At 36.5% G+C, this 19,861-nt stretch overlaps 1 protein-coding gene across 4 annotated transcripts in view; it reads left to right on the forward strand.

Annotated features, from left to right (window-relative positions):
- GAS2 (growth arrest specific 2) overlaps positions 1–19,861 on the forward strand; it is an 83,530-nt gene that overhangs the window by 45,260 nt on the left and 18,409 nt on the right. For all 4 annotated transcript variants that reach the window (XM_017826772.1, XM_017826775.1, XM_017826773.1 and 1 more), the window contains 2 exons: positions 2,631–2,775; positions 5,682–5,789. In XM_017826772.1, the coding sequence (XP_017682261.1) occupies positions 2,631–2,775; positions 5,682–5,789 (253 nt within the window). The remainder of the gene's footprint in view (positions 1–2,630; positions 2,776–5,681; positions 5,790–19,861) is intronic.

The raw sequence follows: 19,861 nt of genomic DNA on the forward strand, positions 1-19,861 counted from the left end.
CCTTTTTTGTCTTGGAAGCAGAAAGATATGTTCAAAGTGGCTCACTCCTCACAAGGATTCAGCTTTTGGCACACTTTGCCCAGCTGGATAACTCTTAGTCTTCAGGGTCTGTAACTCCCATAAATCGACCTAAGCCTTTCTATTTAATGCAAATAGGCTTGTGATTGAGGCACAAATGAGCAAGAATGAGGATTGTTTGAGGAGGAGATAGAATGGAGCTCTGTTCTGCTAAACTTGAACCTATTCAACAGATACTCTGTGGAGGAAGGGAGAAAGGTGATAATTTACCTTTGCTTTAGCAATGCTGTTAGCATGTTATCTCTTAGTGTCCTTTTAGCCAAATTAGAGACAGATGGACTCGATGGATGGACTGCACAGTGAGTGGGAAACTGGTGTGACCACTTGGCTCAAAGAGTGGCAGTTCAAAGCCCAGATACTAATAAAAATAGGATTGCCTGATAAATTATCCTGGATTTCAGTTGTTTATGAAAACAAAATTCTGAGCTCATCTGCAAAATTTCAATAGCTAAAATGGGCCCTTGTGTGCACTGGCAGATGTCATGTGGATACAGTGAGAAGATTTATGAGAGAGGGAAGTGTCCTACAGGATAAAATTGACAATACACAGGACTGTTGCAGTGGGTTGCACAGGTCCAGCATTCTCCCAGAGTATTTGAAAGTCAGAGATTGTACAATGGAAAACAGCTAAATTATCTTTTCTGCATAAAAAATGAAGTTCTTGGGTAACTGTTAAACTCTGGGCGGTTAAACAACCCCCACAGGTATTTTGGAATTACTGTTGAGCAATTTCAAGATCTTTCTGCTATTGTATTCAATTTTACCTTACTAAAAATGGAAAGTGGTGCTCTAAGAAGTCTAGAGGAGATCGTGTTACAGTCCAGTGCTGCTTCATTTGTAGCTGTGAGAGGCCAGGCTGGAAAGGAGCACAAAAGGAAATTCTCAGCATACCTTCCCAAGCAGAATTTGCACCTCTACCCCTCACAGAAGAGATGTGGGTTTTACACTTTGAGCTTTCCAGCAACTTTGCTTCAGGTTGATTCAGTACGTGGAAAAAAAATGCCTGCGTGTTTATGAATCGATTTTATTTTCCAACTTTTCACCAGAGGAATTCAGAATACTGGAAGCACAGGGAGCTTTAAAAATCTGTCCCAAAGACAGAAAGTGGAATTTATGAAAAGCAGTAGAAGCAAAGAAGCAGCATTGCTTGGAGTGAAAGAGTTTTATTTGATGAGTAAGGCTGTATGCAGGAGCAGGCTTAGAGCCCAGTAGGAATTTAATGATTTACAGCCTGTCAGCATCTGCAGACAGACAGGAAGTCAATGGATTGTATATAAGTGCTTGCCTCAGTGTTGGCTGACTTTTCATTAGGGAGACTGCACCAGTTAGAGGCCAATACAAGCACAGATTTGGTTCTTAGTTTCCTTTATATTAATTTACTAAGCAGTGTGACTAAATTAAATGTTATCAGAAAACCAGGAAAGCTGGTATATGTGCTTGTGCCTTTTCTCTGTACACTTCTAACATTATTGTGGTATTTAGCTTAGATTTTCATGATACATATTTGTTACTGCCCAATATTTTAGTGTCCAAATCTTTACCTAGATAAGTCAGTATAGTTCTGCATCTGGGCTATGGACATTTCTGCTACAGAAGAAAGTATGGTTTCATTTATTCAAGTAATTTGCCATAAGAAGTCTACCTGGCATGATAACTTTTCCAGGCTAAAATCCTTCTCTGAAAAAAGAACTCTCTCCATTTTTCTGGGTTTTGTTCAGTGTTGGCAAATAAAATAAAATAAAAGGGAATTTTCAGTGATTAGGAAAATGGGATGGGCTTTCAAACTTCTGAGATGTAAAAGCTCTGCTGCTTGCTGTGAGACTGACTCAATCACTTGCCATAAAGCTTTCAAAAGCTCTTTAAAAAAGAGCCTTGCTCTCCAAGGGCTCTGAGTTGCTCCATGCTGAAGTTCCACGTATTTGGTTTTAGCTGGATCTTAAAGTCTGTGGCTGCTGTAAACTGAGATCTGAAGATTGCCTGTCAAAAATCAGGTAGAAAAAGCAATAGCCAATTTTGAAAAATAGTGGCCATATCTCTGTTTATTTATCCATAAATTTAGTGCAATAGCTGAGAGCAGGATGAGCCTTAATCCCTTTTCATCTGGATTTCTTCGAAAAATACTAACACAAAATATAAGTTGTCAAGTAATTTGAAAGGATGTTGTTTGGAAAGAAAAGAAAAACTAAAAAAAAAAAAGGCAAATGTGCTGAGCTTGATTCTGTCCTGTATGGTATAGCAATTTTGAGGTCTAGTGTTGTTCATAAACTAGTTATTCACCAACATATATGTGATCAGACAGAGAAGTTGAAAAAACCCTGTATTTCCTGTAAATTTGATTAACTGAGAGACTCCATCTAAATTCATTTTCTCTATTAATTTGAAACAACGGCAGTAGTGATTGATGTATTTTATACATGTTTATTAATGAATGTACCATTCTGTTATTGCACGGTAGTGCAATACAGAAGGTAGAAATCCTTTCCACCATTTTGTTTTGAAATATGCAGTACTTTATGCTAACTAGTAATATATTATTTGCATGTTTCCAAAAGGTTTGGGGTGGAGCCTCCTGGATTAATAAAGTTAGAAAAAGAAATTGAACAAGAGGAAACACTTTCAGCTCCCCTTCCCTCTCCTTCACCGTCACCAACGAAGTCTCCTGGGAAAAAGAGCACAGGGAAACTGTTGGATGATGCTGTAAGTTGTGGGGGGAAGCTTCTTCCTATCTGGTCTGTTCTGATATGCACTTACTTGCAAAGCACACACAACCCTGAGTTTAACATTCCACTGCATTTTGAACGTTTGCAGGCTGATAGGGTTAATTTGTTTTTTTACCACAATTATTTATGTCAGAAGCTTGAAAAAAACCCCAACTCCTCACACTGTGTAGGATCTCTGCAGCTTAGCCTAGCTTTGTGCTTGGGGGCCACGTTCCCTTCTTATTGCTCCTTTACTTCTTATTCATCAACTCCCACTTTGGTGCTTTGTCTGAGGAAGGACTGAGTCAGGACTAGGAGATCTGGCTTCTACGGACTTGTATTGAATGTTAACAAACACTTCTAAGATGTTTCAGCCTAATTTTTATGCTGCTGTTCTGCATGTTTCTCACATAGTAAAAAAACCAAGCATTGTTTTCCTCGTTGTTAGAACAAAAGCATCTTGTTTTGAATTTCATTAAGCTCATTGCAGCATACTGAGTGTTCATTTCTCTGCTGCAGACCCATAGGGGTTCATTTGAAACAGCTGGATTCAGATGAAAAGGACACATTTTGAGACCATGAAGAGGTTAAACTTGAAAAGTACAAATCTAGCCTGTAAAAAGAAGCAGTTACCATAGTAACTGCTACATTGTGAGGTGGATGTGCCACCTGGGAGTTACAAAGCACTTCTTGAAAAATCCATGTGCCACTTTCCTGTTACAAAGAGCAGATGGAATATAATGTTCGTTCATTTTATTGAAACACTCTTTTTTTTTTTTCTTTGATGCATATAATTACATTTAAAATTTTTTGGTTTGTATTTCTTCCTTAACTTTGCGAAAGCACTCATGTTTCAGCAGAATTGAGAAAGAACAGTTCTGTGTAGAAGAAGCATGGTGACTGCATATCTTGTAGAAACAGAGCAGAGAGTATGAAGGTTGTCTCTAACCACCTCCTTTAATTTAGAAAGCAGTGGGGATAGAAACAGAATGGAATTCATCCAGCTAGATTCCTGACCCACGCTGCCCCAGACACTCACACCATAAAATAGCAGCAGTGCTCGTATAGTCCAGACACAAAATAAAATAGAATATAATTCTTCCCCCTGCTTCCTTATTTGATTTCCAAATTCCACTCAATAATACTCCTCTGTCCTTTGGGATAGTAAGGCAATGGAAGCCCCAATAGCAGGATCAGCAGTGAAGGTCTTATTATTCTCTGTTTCACACCGGTATAAATCTCTTTGCTTTCATTCTCCAGAGGCTGAAGAACGCTCTACTTTGCTTACACAGTTCAAAACAGCCTTGAGCCCGTTAGGCTCAGCTACTCCAGGTTTTTGCTTGCTTAGATGAACTCTGATAGGTGCAGCATTAAGGCGTGGTTCATACTATCTATTTGCAGCTTCGAATTTCAAGGGTCTCCAGAGGTGATAAACGCCACGTGGTGTTGGGGCAGAAATCCCCGATAATTGAACAGTATTCAGAGGCCCATTGCCAAACAGGTCCCTCAGCACGATCTAGCCTTAGTACTGCGTTCCAAGAAATACAGCAATACACCTTTTTCACCCTCAGCAACCTGCACTTGGATTTAAATCCTCAACCGCCGACCTCATGCGAGTTGTTCCTGTTGTACATTGGCTGTCTAAGTAGTTTGATTCACCAGAACTGGTGAACTCTCACCCATGTTTATAAGATCACTTGAATAACTAATTTTAAAATTCAAATTGTGATTCATTCAAACCGAGGACAACTCATCTGATACCCGAGAAACACTTTTTTTGGTGTGTGTGTAAAATACATGTAGAGTTCCTCTGCTAAGTGTTATTTTAATTTATTTTCTTTTTCACAAAAATATTATGCCCTGATTTAAAAAACAAAAGAAAACAAAAGCATTAGGAACAAGAAAAACCTCCACAAAAGAATACAGTTATTCAGATAACAGCACTGAATAATTTCAGAAATAATTGGAAAGCCTTTAAATCACTCAGTAGGGCTGATTTCAATAGCACAGAAACAATAGTTGCCTACCTTTTATGTTTTTTCTGGCTTATTTGACATACTGTAACTTAATTCTTAAAGCAAGTCTGAAAAACATTTGTAGTTCAGAACCCTTTCATGTTGATCTATTCACAGTAATCAAAACACCTATCATGTTGATCTATTCACAGTAATCAAAACACCTATCAGAGTGCCATAGCTTTGCCCAGATATTTTTTCTTGTTATGAAACAATGTAAGACTTTAATTTTTCAGCTGTTCTGACAATATCCTTCCCTGGACCCCAGGGAATTAAATTACCCTTTAAATTACCCTTGATTGCACTGTGCCCTTAATGGGGACATCATCAAAGGGTAGCTGGAAATTCTGGGGAGTGTCTTGGCCTGAATTTATGATTATGTTACAGTATTTTCTGTATATTTTTTTTTAAGGTGTTAGTGCAAAATTTGAAAGAGGCAGGGCCTCTTATGGATGAGGAAGATGCTTCTGTATTTATTATAAATATTTAGAAGAGAGAATGCATCTTTATGACATCTTCCTTTTGCCTGTTAGCCTTACCAGCACTTTGAGCTGATTCACCATAAAATACTGAGAACATATCTACAAGAGTTTGGTCCTGAACTCAATGTAAGGAACTGTTTGGCTTCAGTTAAACAGAACAAATTTAATGTTGAACTGTGTGATGTTCATCTCCATTTTTAACTCATCACAGCTATTAAATAATTGTTGATATTGGAAGCACCATAGGGTGCTTTCTAGGATTACAGAAATATTAAGAAAATTAAGAAAAACTGAGAAAAATATCATCAATTAAGACTTAAGTTATAGATATGACAAATGTCTTAATGAATATTTTACTACACGTGCTATTTTAAACAGTTTCTGTTAATAACTTCTGTGTTTCCCAGGTTAAACACATTTCTGAGGATCCACCTTGTAAATGCCCTAATAAGTTCTGCGTGGAGCGTCTTTCACAGGGAAGATACAGAGTTGGAGAGAAGATCCTCTTTATTAGGGTAAAGGTTTTATTTTTACTTTGTAGTGAGTTGCTAGTGTCTGCTACCTTCCACTTTGAAAATTACATCACTGATTAAGAGGAGAAAGTATTTTGTTGTTACCAGCACTGACTCATTTTTAGGACACAATTGGGGAATAAATAAACTACAGCATGTTAGCTGAGCCAAGGAACTGTTAATATGTGGTAGATCCTTCTGACTTCAGGTCATTGAATTTGCTCTCTCTTTGATAAATGGAAACCAAAAGAAAAGTCTTCAGAAATGGACATGATGACTTCCTCTCAGTTTGTCTTGAAAGAACAGCCACTGCATTAAAACAATCTTTCTTCCACTTTGTTTTGGCTGATACTATTTGACAGGTCAGGAAACAGATCAAAGGCTTCATGATCATTGAGTTGCCAAGTCATGACTAAGATATATTGCTCGAGCAGGATGAGCAAAACATTAATGTCCATAGTACTTAATTTGATTAACAGATATTTCCAAACCCAGACTTGTATTTCAGACTTTGTATGTAGAGTATTAATTCCCGTAGCACAAAGTTAATCATTAGTATAAATATTTGCTAGCATTACTAGCTGGCAGAATTTATCACAGCTATGCTTTCCAAACTTAATTTTGATCCTCCTAATCTCCGTTTATGTCTGTGGTAATAATGATTGAAAATACGCTAATGTTGCTATTCCGTAGTAATATGTCTTGTGCTCTGCTTCTTTCCATTTTCCTCTCCACATGCACTATTCTTGAGCCACGACTTGACACAGGGATAGCTCTTGCTCTCAAATAACTGTTATCCCTGTTTTGCTAAAGGCACATAACTGTGGCCTGATAAAACTGAAGATTTAGCACCTATGAGAACGAAAGAAGTCAGAGGGACTCCTTCCCATCTGTAGAAGTCAAGCTCCTAGCTCAACAAAACATGTTGGGTCATAAACTTATGCTTAACATAACTTGCAGTGAGGTCAAATCTAGATAAGGATTTGGGTTTTCTCAGGGGTGTGAAGTTGAGAACACATGTAAGTACTGTGCTGAAAAAGGAGTGAGAACTCCCAGTTAACTCAGTAATAGGTCAGAAAGAAGAAGAAATAAAGGATTTGTTAAATCTCGCAGATAGTCTGAGATTTAAAGGATTTATAGCTTTTCTGGTTCTTAGCCAGTGAGACTTTTTTTTTTTTAATTCTGCAGTATATTTAAGTACTGGCTTTATTACTAGGTTCAAATGACTGAAGAAGGTAATGATCATTAACCAAAGACCTCAGTAATCTGGCACAGTTTAACACTTACATTTTCTTCCTTTCGATTTTAATTTCAAAAAACAGCATCAAAGTATTTTTAATCTTCTAGTTTTGAGAAATTTGAGTTTTGCCAGAATGGTGAGTGTCAAATTCTCTTTCGCTGGCTTCTTTATTTTGTGGTCTAGTCCATGCCATATTTCATTCCAAGTTTGCAAACAACACCTTTTTCATATCATGCTGCCACATTCCAAATTGAATTGTGAGAAAAAAAAAACAAAAAAACCAGTAATACAGATTAGATATTAAACTACAGTATTAGAGGTCATTCCTGCCAAACTGATATTAATGGAAACTTGCCATGAATTTTGGTGGAAGCAAGTCCCTGTTCCTTAGTTTTAAAAGACAATTGTCTTTTGGTTTTGGTTGGTTTGAACCTCGTTTTGGAACTCTTCACTGGATCACAGTAAGTTTTTTGCTCTTCCTTCTACATGTTCTTATCGTGTACAGGAGCAGATTTATTAGCCTTCCTTTGGAATCCTGTGGACACTTGTGAAAAGGCACACTTGAGATGTGTAGCTGACTTTTAATTTTGTTGATATTTGGCCACCCTATTTGGTGCCCCTGAGATGGTTCCTCCTATATGTTCTTTACACAGCACGACACAAAACTGTATTATTAGTCTATTAGCTTTCTCCACTAACCTCTACAGGACTTAAAACCTATGTAATTTCAGTGATTCTACAAGTATGCCATGTGTAGGAGTTGACATCTATTCACTGATGATTAAGATTGTGGGGTTTTCTTTTCAGAAATTATTTAATAATATTATATGTGTAAAAATTGTGTTCCAGTTCTGCAAGTTCTGCTAAAAAAAAACCCCAAACAATCAAACAAACAAAAGCAGGAGAAAAAGTGTCCCAAGTACATCTTTTTTTTAATTTATGTCTGTATATGAAACAAGTGAAAAAGGAACAGCAAAGAAAAATAAAATGTGGCAGAACATAGATTTCACACAAAAAAATCACAGAAAACAAGTTACATGTGTCAATCTAATTCTAAGGAGAAAGACCCTTTGGAATATGTAGCAAAACAGAGGGGGGACAGTCCTTCAGAATTTCTCTTGTATCATAGTAACTTCTTAAGGTAATGGTCCCATTAAAATTGCTAGAGTATTTTTTTAACATGGGAAAATATTTAAATTGCAAAAAACCCTTGTGAATCTGCGAACTAATGGAATAATGGAAATCCATGAAAACAATAAGATGCTTAAATCTCTTGATACAAATGCATGTCCCAAAAGCAGTTCTTTATGCATGCATAATCATGTTCAGTTTATGCATTATAATTCTGTAAGTTATAAACTGAACACCATTATCATAATGCTGTGGTGGCTTAGATGCTAAAAATTTATTTTGCATAAAAATTTATCTGCTTGTGAGTTCTTTTTCCTTCCTCCAAAACAGAAGTGAAAGAATCTAAATTCTACTCAAACAAACAGAATGGAAGACATGTTTTACAGTAATGGATTATGTTAATAACCTCAGATAAATGAAATGTCCAGCTTATTTAAAACTGAAACATTGGTTTACAATTAGTGGGATCTCTGTATATGTACCATATACAATTAATTATTTCCCTGTTTACTCTCACATCCTACCATTATGCCTTAATCTTTCAAATTGGAACTGAATTAGTAAGCCTATTTTTAAAATTAAGAATAACAAGGTATGAAAACTTGAACAAATATATGTTTTATAACTTGGGAAAGAGACTCATAGAGTCTGAAATGGTTACTACTTGCAGAAGGCAGCACAGGAGTGATTTAGATTAACAGAGATTTTTATAGCAAGAAATGTCAGTCACACCTTTAAAAAAAAGTACTTTTTTCAACAGTTTCAGTGACAAGAATTCTTATTTCTGGTTATCTCATGTTTGTTACGTTGTATAGGTGTAAGTATAAACACTTCCCACAAACTAGCAAGTTTCTCTCAGAAACATCTGTTGTGACAACAATCAAATCCTTGGGTTCTGCACCAAAATTAGTGAAAAATTATTTCTTTGTGCAACTAGAATCACAGTAGATGATATAATGCAGCCTGGCTTTAAAGCTTCTCATTTTTCCCAGATAGATGTAATTTATCTTGAAGGCCAGTTGATAAGGATGTGGTTGCTCTTACATGTACTTCTAATAATTAATATCACTTAGCATTATTTTGCTATGGTAGTAATAAAATGTTTGTTCAATGCTTTTTTTTTTTTTTTTACCTTCTAAATCCCAGGAAATGAGAGGTGTTATTTATCTGCTACAGCACCTGTGTAGAAACTTTATTTTGGGATTTACTAACACGTGTGTGTAATATCTATGTTTATATATATAATAGCACTCTGCAGACAGTCTGTTGTGCACTATTGCCTCTTCCTGGTGAGAAAAATGTACTTGTGTATAAACACAGAAGCACATTTGACTCCAAACCATCCAGGTAGGGAGGATATATCGTATAAGAACTGGAAATGAGAAGAAATAGAAAGCAGATTTGGCTATACAGTTCTCAAGAACTCAAATGTCTTGTTCTGCCTTTCCAATCTGAATACATAAGTTGTATTCATAGGTTTTGCTTTGTGTGCTTCTGTCTTTTGGGATTTTTTCTTCAGCATCACTTTCCTGGCTTTTTTCTCTTCCTTATTCCAAAGATTTTAACATCTGTTCTGCTTTTCCCAGGCCCATTGACTTCCAGTCTGCAAAATAGTTTACCATTTTAGCAGTGAAATTCCTTCCTTAAGCTTTATCCATAGCGAATACCTTTCAAGGGTGTCTAAAAAGTCAAAATCATAGGCAGATGGGGAGTTTTAATGAAGGTAACTCCAAGGGAGATGTAGTGGGATGCCTGGGATCTTGTGAGTGAATTCTGAAAACACATTGGCTTTCTTTGGCTTCTAATCTCAGTTCTCCTGAGATTCTCTCAATTCAAGAATGCAAAAGATCTTGGGAAAGACGTGCCTAAAGTCCAACCCTAATTGATGCCCCGAATGTAAGGTGGTTTTGGAGACCTTTCAGCTGGACACTTTACTATGTGCCAGTTCCTCTCCAGCAGCTTTGCACTCACAGAGTAGGTGGCACATTTCAGTCTTACTTGTGGAGTTCTTCTCAGCTTTCTCAGGTTTTGTTTGTTGTTTAAAAAAAAAAAAAAAAAAGGCCTTAAAGGGCCAGTAAAATTCACTCCACAAGACTCAAAAGCTCGTGGACAAACAGGGATACAGAACATGTCAGTGGGGTGACCAGAGTTAAATGCTGCCTGTAGAAGGGTCAGGAAATCTATTTTCTTTTATACTCTGACATTACTCTGTTGACACTGGGCAGACCCTGCCCTCCCCCAGCTTAAGTTGCAGCTTGCTTGTTCTTACAGTTGCACTTTCTGTCCTGTCTCTCCCTTCTTTTCTTAATTTTTTTTGCCCCTTCCTGCCTCGAGCTTTTCTTACTCAGATTTAGAAGCTTCTGTGGAGCCAGAAGCCCATGGACATCTCTTTGATCACTTTGTACTTGGGGATGCTGTCTTTGCACTCAATACAAGAGCAGCTACAGCTCCATTTTTGGGTTCTGTGAAGCCTTGACATTTCTAGTTAAATGGTTGACAGACTTTCACTGAGGGTAGGCCAAAAAATAAAGTGCCAGAAATTAAATAAATATTAGTTTGCCCATCTTGGTTTAGTTTTCTATATTTTTTTTCATTGATATGCTGCATTTGTGTGGCCATTCATGTTAATTATGTGTCTAGAACTTTGAAAGGATTCATTGTGAACTTCTCTGCAAAAAAACCTTCATAAATCAAATTCTTAGCTGCTAATTTAATGGAAAACGGTTAGAGTGACTCCTTTTTGCTTTCACACCAATGAAGTTCTTGTTAGACTTGGCTGAAAACTTCTTGACAAAGTGCATGTGTGGGAATGCATGTCAGAGATGTTTCAGGGGACCTGACAGACTGTGCAATAATTCTGCAGTTTTTCTTGCTAGCTTAGACCTGTTTGCCTCAGTGACCTCCTTCTGTGGACAATCAAATATTGTGTCTTCTTTAATTCCCAGTGTCTCCCTCGATGCATTATTTCACGGTGAGATCTCCACTCGGAGATCTGAAAAATCTTTAGCAAATCATATTGGGTATTTTTCGGGTGTAATGCATCTTAAAGAAGTGTCACATTCTAGTTCTTGAAATGACTAATACACCTGTGGCAATTTCCTGCCAAGGTATTTATCATTTGAACTTCGAGGGATGAAGTTATAACAATATTACATTCCCTGAAATCAGTAGAATGAGAACTCTCCCTTGGGAGGAGGCCAGGGTAGAGTGTTCTGAAGCTTTATGTGTAATATCTTTAAAAGCCTTACCCACAAATTCCAGCTGACTTCCTTAGCAATGCAGTTCAGGTGTGGGAAGCCTTTGGAGTGCCCTTAATGCAGCTGGTGCCTGCAGGAGCTGAAGATGGCAAAGAAAGACGTCCCCAGGTGCTTGAGTTTCCTCTCTGGCAGGAACGTGCCGGGGTAAAATCACCCTGCCCAGCAGTGCCAGCAGCACGTTCTCTGTGGTAATTAATTATACCAAAAAAAATTGTCAGTGCTTTAAAGGTAAAAGAAGATGAGTAACAAAGTAGGATAAATATATGTATTATAGATCTCATTATTTCAGACCTTTTTGCCTAAAATGCTGAGAGTACAAAACTAGACTAAATTATATAACTCCCCTCCTCTCCTTTTTCTGCTTCTCTGACTCCTTTTATATGAAAGGTACTGCACTGGCATCTGCATATCTAAGGTACTGCACTGGCATCTGCTGATCTATTCCACCATTAGGCTACAGACAGGCATTTTCAAAATAAAAAAGCCTTTATAGTGTTGTGTTGAGAACCACAGATTGGGTCCCATAAGTTTATACTGAAAATATTGAAAGGGGAAAGTATTTCCTTTTTGTTCAGTTATTTTCTAGTTGTGTTTCTGTTTAATAGATGGATCATTTTGTAAGAATCCACTTAAAAGTTTACTAGACAATAATATATTCTACATTAATGATGTGGACAGCAATTTGTGCTTGCAGTTTAGAACTAGTGAACCAGATTTTTTAGAAATGGAGATGCAGCTATTTGTGGTGTTGCTCTTTAAGAAGAATAGCACTGAGCTTTGCATTTCTTATTTGAACTTCTTTGACGAGCTGAAAAGGTCTTGTATGACACCAATGTGAATAATATTTAACCCAGTTAAGGTAAGCACATCTATCTTTTGTAGAGGAACGCTACAATATTTTAGGGAGTGAATTTAAGTTGATATTCTTCACTGTCATTTTAGATAATTACTATACAATGCTAATTAAAAAGGAGAAAACCAACCTGATTCTTTGTTACGATATCCTTTGTCTACAGTATATTTTTATACTGTAAACAGAACTTATGCTGCCACCTAGAGAAAAGACAATAAATGCAGCTTACCTGGAGCTGGTGGCATGAGTAAACCAAAGCTTCTGCACTGTTCATAAGAGATTCTCATTGGACATTTAAGATTCAGGCATAAAAACGCATTGATTATCTATTGCAATATTCTTTAGCTTCAGGGTAATCCTCTTAAAGAACTCTTTGCTTACATGGCAGTTTCCAGCTGGGCTTTACATCTTGACTCAGGAATGATGGCTCTGCACAGAACTGAGTTGGCCATGATTTAACAAAAATGGTGTGTAGACTTTTAAAATATTTAATGCAATGCGGTTTGGCCTTTCCATTCCTAAAATACCAGGAAAAAGTTAAAGTGCATTTTAAAAGGTGTTTTATTTCTTTATCTCGTCAGTGTGAAAGCAAGGCTTTTTTCCTCTTGTTGTGTCCAGGTACACTTTGTAAGCATTCATGTTGTTGACTAAACACGATTTATATCTACTGTATTTTGTTTTCAAGCTCCATTGCACCTCTGTGGCAACTTGCAAGATGTGAGTGAAGGTATAAAGGACTTTTTACAATAAATAAACGCAGCAGGATTTCATCCCGTGTAGGGGATTGATGGCTTTGTCCTCCATGCTGCCCTCTAGTTCTGATCAGAAGAAAAGCAGCAAATGCTGTATTTCCAAACCCTCTTTATCATGTCGAAATATAGAACATTGTATTTTAATGAGAATAGTCACGATTTGTATGGCAGAGAATTTATCAACCAGTCTGTTCCATGAGGATTTTTTTTTTCCTGACAGAAGTTATGAGATGCCCACTCTTTCTGGAGAGACAGGGGGAAGCTGAGTTCTTATTTTGGGCTTTTGTTCTCTTAAAAAAATCTTTTATTATTATTATTGTTTTTTTTTTTTAGAATCCAAGGACTGCATTCTCACCTACAGGGTTGTGTCAGTGGAGAGGAGCAAACAATTCCTCTCTATTTCTATGATGTTGATTGATGGGATTGTTAAACAAATCACAGAATTACATGGCATTTTCTATTATTTATCTTTTAGATTAAAAATTTAAATAGTAAAGTGTCAATTGGAGATATTCTTTGTCAGAAATTATGGGGATTATTTTTGCATTGATTTCTTAAGATTCCATCTTGAGGTGTTAGGTTCCAACTTTGAAAGAGAAAAAACGACTTCAGCTGCATCTTGATTATTTATCAAGAAACTCTCATGGAAGAGAATGAATAAAACAGTGAGACATTTACTCTTAACAGTTATGCCCTTTTAATTATTTATTAATCCAATTCCATTTGGAAGAGCCAAAGACTATGAAATAATCATGATACATTCATTGTATCTATTTTATGTTGCAACAGCATAGGAATAGTACTTTTAGGATATATTGAACAATGCTTTCTAAGTGCAGATTTTTAGATTTTTGTGTAACTACAATGCAATAAAATTTTCCTTTTAAATGTAATTTGCTTTTAATAATTTAGGACAGTATTAATAGTTATTCTCACTTCTTATTTTAAATTCCACTTGCTAATGTAAATAGTTAAAGAAAAATATGGCAAATATTTTTATGCCAGAGAAATTGGCAAATATTTTTGCCAGGAAGTCTATTCTACAGTAAAATAGAAATAAGGAAAGAGATTTTAAGGTTAAATGCACTTAAATTTGATTATATATTTTTTTCTCGTCCAAAGACAACTTGCCCTTCAAGGTATTTGTGCTGAACGTGTATAAAATTTAGTTTATGATCAAAATACATGAACAGGTTAAAAATACAGGTTTTAGTAGTTCTCTACTACCCTGTAATTGCTGCATTTTTGCCTTGATGAAAAGTTTATTAATTATTACATGAATGATGCAGAGTAAGTACCAACTTAGAGGCAGATGCAAGTTGTTGAACACTTTTGTAAATAATACTGATATAACTATAAGTAATTTTAAAAATTTGCATTAAGGCCTTATCACAGAATCATAGAATGGTTCAGGATGGAAGGGAGATATATTCCTTATATCTAATCTCACTCAGCTCTCTGTCAGTTTAAAACCATTATCCCTTTTCCCATCTTGTCACAACGTGGCAAGTTGCTGCTTCATCTGCTGGGTTTACTTTGACAGTCTTGCTTTTTTCGTGTCATCTTAAACATATATGACCATGTTAATGTCACAGAAACTTGTCTTTAACAGAAAATTGTGTTTAAGAGTAATTATTTATTAAGGAGACATAAATATTTGGGAAATGCATAACCATAATCATTTCCTGTCTTATTTGAAGGAACATTTAATAATCTCAAAGACTTCTTAAATATGAAGGAAGTGGGTTTGTGCCTCTGTCTCAAAGTTTTACACGTTAGACTACTTGTAAAGGAACTGTTTTCCACCTCCTTTGTGTTCTGCCCCACCAACCCCCAAACTGAAACCCTTCATTTCCTGAATTTTTGATTCTTCTTTTTCCTTTTCAGTGAGATAGAGGTATAATACTTGATCTTTACACATCTGAATTTCAGTCTTGATCCCAGACACAATTTTGAATCTTTCCATTAGAACAACAGTGGCTATAAATCCATGTGCAAGTGGTTCTGGTGTGGCAGGGATACTCAAAGACACGACAAGGCCCTTTGTCTTGGCAACCAGCTGATGGCTTCCTGGTCCCCTTCTACTAGTCACAAAATGAGAGTGTCTGTTAAAGTAATTTTGGTTTTTTTTAAACTGTCACAGATTATACAGATTGACATTTTGATACCATTTTGCTCTAACATGTTGCTTTCTATGGAAGACATTTGAGCTCAACTAAACTGGTATCTCTTCAGGTTCCAAAATAACTCCTGGTTCCCATCAAGGGAACACACTAAAAAAAAAATTGTAGTAGCTATTCTTTTTACAGCTCAGGTTTCTCTTTCAACATTGGACCTGAGAAACATGTTGCCATTTGCTAACCTGTTATACACCCAGTTAAACTAATCTGAAACTTAGTTTCAGACATTGTAATTAATGATAATACTTTAATATTGTTTTGAACAATAAATTCTTTCAACTATAGGATAGAGTTTAAAAATTTTTAGGTTAGAAAGTTTCCCAGTCAAAAATTTCCCAAGATCATCTTGCTGCCATTTCTTTTTATTTTTATTATCTGGTCATCAAGACAGTGATCTGTATTGTTTCTTCATCTATCTTCATTGTATTGGACAACTTTTTTTTTTTTTTTTTAAACACCAAACAAAAGCAGCCAATATTTCTATGGAACCTGACTGACTTGCTGAGGACCTACTTCCAAAAGTATTACCCTTTTAGGCAGACTTACAAAACTACTGATGTTTTCATGCTCTGTTTCCTGGGTTTGGTTTTTGGTACTGTCCTCCATGTATTTTAATCCTGTTTTAAATCCCAGGAAGGAATGTCTTAATGAAATGGTCATGAAAAGTAGTGCTCAGGTGAAGCTGACACTTCCTAAGGCTGCACACACAACTGAGAGGATTTGCTTGGTTCCTTGGACACTCAAAAGTCAGGTGGAGAATAATCCGGTCAGAGCCCACTCCTGTTGCAATTTCCTTGTCCTTCTGGGTTAGGAAGCACTTCCCAACACATGGAGATGGAAGTTGCTGAGCTCCCACGGTGTTAAAATGTAAGGACTGGCAGGTAGGTGAACTGAAATTAGAATAAAGGAATACCACACTGAAAAGTGTAACAACTTCAACATAGATCAGTCAGGCCCAATATCGAAAGCATGGAAAAAGTGAGTCTACAAAAGATCCTTACGTGAGGGGAAAAAGTAAAATCCATCATAAATCCATTCAGGATTATCAGTTATCCTGGTCCAATACTCTGGTAGCTGGCTGAGATGTATCAAGGAAGTAGGAAAAGTAATATACAACTGGAACGTTTTATTTAGGCAAATATAAACATGAAGTGAACAAAAGTAACTCGTATTTTCCCTTTTTGTTAGAACAAAATTTTCAAACTGTGTGGGTTTTTTTTCTGTTTAACGTGGTTCTTTTTCTGTTGCAGGAAACATTTTCAGTGTGGAAAACAAAATAGGTATTCACTAAACTTGTTGCAAAAGTCATGCAGAGGGATTTTTCGAACAAAGCATTGATTAGACCATCTTTAATTGTCTGATCCAATTTTGCTGAAGGTGGGAAAGTGCAGTAAATATAAAAAAGGGTAACACATTGACTTTGGGCTTCCTAAGTGTCCCTGGCTGGTTCATGCCAACAGGTTATAATTTCCACTTGTAAATAAGGTTGATTTCTCTCTTTCAGCATGATTGGAATAGTGCCCAGTTTCTCTGTTCCATCCTATATGTTTCCAGTCGTTTCCCTGTTCAAATGAATTAAAAAAAAAAATGTAGAAATGGGATCTGTGATTGGAAAGTAAAATCAATGCCTAAAGGTAAAGTCCAAGTCAGTTTACAGCTTGAGCAAAAAAAAAGTTAAACACCTTCCTCCCCCCTCCACCTCCTGATGTCAAGGCATATTGTTTTTTTCTTTGAATACATATAAAACACAGACATCTATTATAAAGAATAAGAGGATAACTCTGGATGGCCTAAAAAACCTCCTTTGCAAAAAAGTATGTGTTTTACATATTTTTTTAATTTTTATTTTTAAATTTTATTTTAAAATTTATTTTCAATATTTTTTGTGTGTAAGGTATAGAACCACAGCAGCATTCAGAATTCTGTGTAAAACCTTCAAAGCCAACTGACGTAAGTCAAATGATGGGCTGAAAAAAAAACCAACCAGGTTTTCAGAAATTACTGTGGTGTTCATGCAAATTTCTTGGCTTGTTTTATGTAACAATTTCCTCCTGATTTACTGAGGGGTGAGAGGGACAATGCAAAGAACCCTGTTTCTGTTTTCCTTCTCTCCTCCCCACCCCAGTCTCTCAAAGTATATATATTGGCAAGCCAAAGAATGATACCATGGCAGTTTCGTGCTGAAAATGTATATTATTCTCAAGTCTCCCTGCTTCTTTTTAGTGGGTTTGTTTGGGGTATTTTGTTTATTTGGGTTTTTTTTTGTTTTGTTTTTTTTGTTTTGTTTTGGGGTTTTTTGTTTGTTTGTTTTTTTTGTTTGTTTGGTTGTTTTTTGTTTGTTTTTTTTGTTTGTTTGGTTGGTTGTTTTTTTTCTGTTTTGTTTTTGTTTAAATTTAATGCAGTGTTTGCAAAAGATGCTATAGAAAGTCCTACGTAAGACAACTTAGATTTTGAAGGAGTCCCTGACAGTCTGGTCTGCAGGTGCTGGTAATTGTGTTTCATTTTGTTACAGATTCAGGTATAATATGACTGATTTACTCAGGGCTACAGCCTTACTGGCCTAATTTTAGAACAGATTTCCAACAGAGGAAAAGTAATAGCAAAGACAGGGTGTGTCTATTTGGGATTTTTTTTTGTATTAGATATTATCATTTAAGTGTTTAGTCTTGACCTAGCCCTGATGCCTTTGCAAACAGTGCAAAAAAAAAAATGAAATCTGTGAAGTAAAGTTGATTCTCAGTGCTTGAGCAAACCCCATCAGTACAAAAAAGCCAGTGAAGATGAGCAAGCTGCCAGGAGTTTTGGAGTACCTGAGTATGTATGGAAGGGTAGGGGAAAGAGCTTTTGTTAAATGTGCTGAGCATCCACACCCCTTCTTTCAGGCTGGTGAAAAGCAAAATGTCCCTAACATTATTATACTGGCTAGGCTTGTGATGGTGCTTCCCTAACTCCTCTCTCTGTTCCCTGCTGTTGTTTCCATTTAGTCCAAAAAGCTGGCCCGAGGGCTGAGCCAGAGGAGATACCTTAAAGCTCAAAGCTTTGTGCTGTGTACCCTGGTGTCTGGGGCATGAAATCTTTGCTGTAGGAATTGTGGAGATCAAGTGTTTGACCCAGGTCTGGCAATGTTATATATATATATTTCTGTGTAAAAGATTGTTCGGTGAGTTATTCTGTGAAGCCAAGAGTCTGGCTGTGTTTGGCTCGGAGCCACCAAGTAACTTCTTGCAGATTCTAGTGAATATTAATGTACTGACGTTTAATACTTCAGGAATTGTTACGTAATATCCCCAGTTTTGCTAATGCTGAAGAAAAGAGTCCAATACAAAAAATAAGAGTATGCTAATGATGAAAGATTCTGTTGATGTGAAAACAGAAATAATTACATTTCATACTGACATCTTTGCATTCATGTTTCTTAGCTGTTCAAAATTCATAATACCTGCTCAGGGGATATCTTGAGAAGAAAATAACGTGGAAAGAATTTCTCAGAACTGGTGCTTAGCGTTAGCAAGGCTTGTCTAAGGGAGAGATCTCTGTAGCTTTGTCTCTGTCTGGAGCTGCTGCTTGGGGTTATCCATGACCATGTAAGAAATTAAAACTAATAGTCTTGTCCTAGCATTTAGTTTTCACTTTCGAGATTAATGTAATAACAAAAACTGTTTGAAAAGCAAAGTCTCTTTAAAATGGAAGCTTAAAATAACTTAATAGATTCTCCAGTCTGAGGAAGATGTGGCCAGGGCACACCACACAGATGTGGGACATAGGAAGCACTGTCTACTCCACAGTTCAGATGTAGCAGCATGAATGAGAGACAATATTTCAGAAGGCATTTCAGCCAAGAACGTTTCTATAGCTTTTTCAGGCTTTACTGAAGCATCACCTGATCACCTTAACAGGAAAACAAAACAAAACAAAACAAAAAACCCCCCACCCCCTCCTCCAAAACCAACCAACAAACCCAACCTCAGCAAAGATAAACCCAAACAAAAACCCCAAACCCTAACCCCCCAAACCACCTCAAAACAATGTCATCACTGTGCAAAGTCGTCTTGTAACCAATTATTAAGTTTTCTATTGCTCTACTGGAGCATTATCAGAATCTGTTATTCTAACAGTAAGGAAAAAGTACTTCTCTGATGGAATTGAAATCTAAAGATGAAGTTTTGAAGTACACAAGAATATTTGCATACTTGATCCTTTCATGCTGGATTTGTCTAAAGGTAGTTCTTCCTTTTGTTACACTTTTTTCTGAAGGAGTTTTGCATAATTCTCGCTATTGCAATCATGATTAAAAAGCATACATGCAATAGAAGTGCTCTTTCTGTTCCTGCTGTGTTGTACTCTCTCTATATCCTGCAATGTAGGACTAAGTGGTATAAAATTTATTCATGGTTCTGGGGAAGTGACAACTGGTTTGTGTTCTCTAAGAGAACATATAGACCAGCTACACGTAAATGAGCACTGAGGAAAACACCTTTTCCAGGAGTCAGTTCTAAATCAGAAACAAGTTTACATATTAAAAGGGAAGGGATAGAAACTCCAGGCTACTCTGTTAGAGTAATCAGTGCCTTTTTGGCAACCAGCACATTTTCCCATTCCAAGATCTTTGCCAGAACCTAAAAAGATCTTTCTTCTGGTATTTGCAGAAAGATATAAAACTGA

The sequence above is a fragment of the Lepidothrix coronata genome, unplaced genomic scaffold (assembly GCF_001604755.1).
Source record: "Lepidothrix coronata isolate B3197 unplaced genomic scaffold, Lepidothrix_coronata-1.0 Scaffold130, whole genome shotgun sequence".
Lineage (NCBI taxonomy): Eukaryota > Metazoa > Chordata > Aves > Passeriformes > Pipridae > Lepidothrix > Lepidothrix coronata.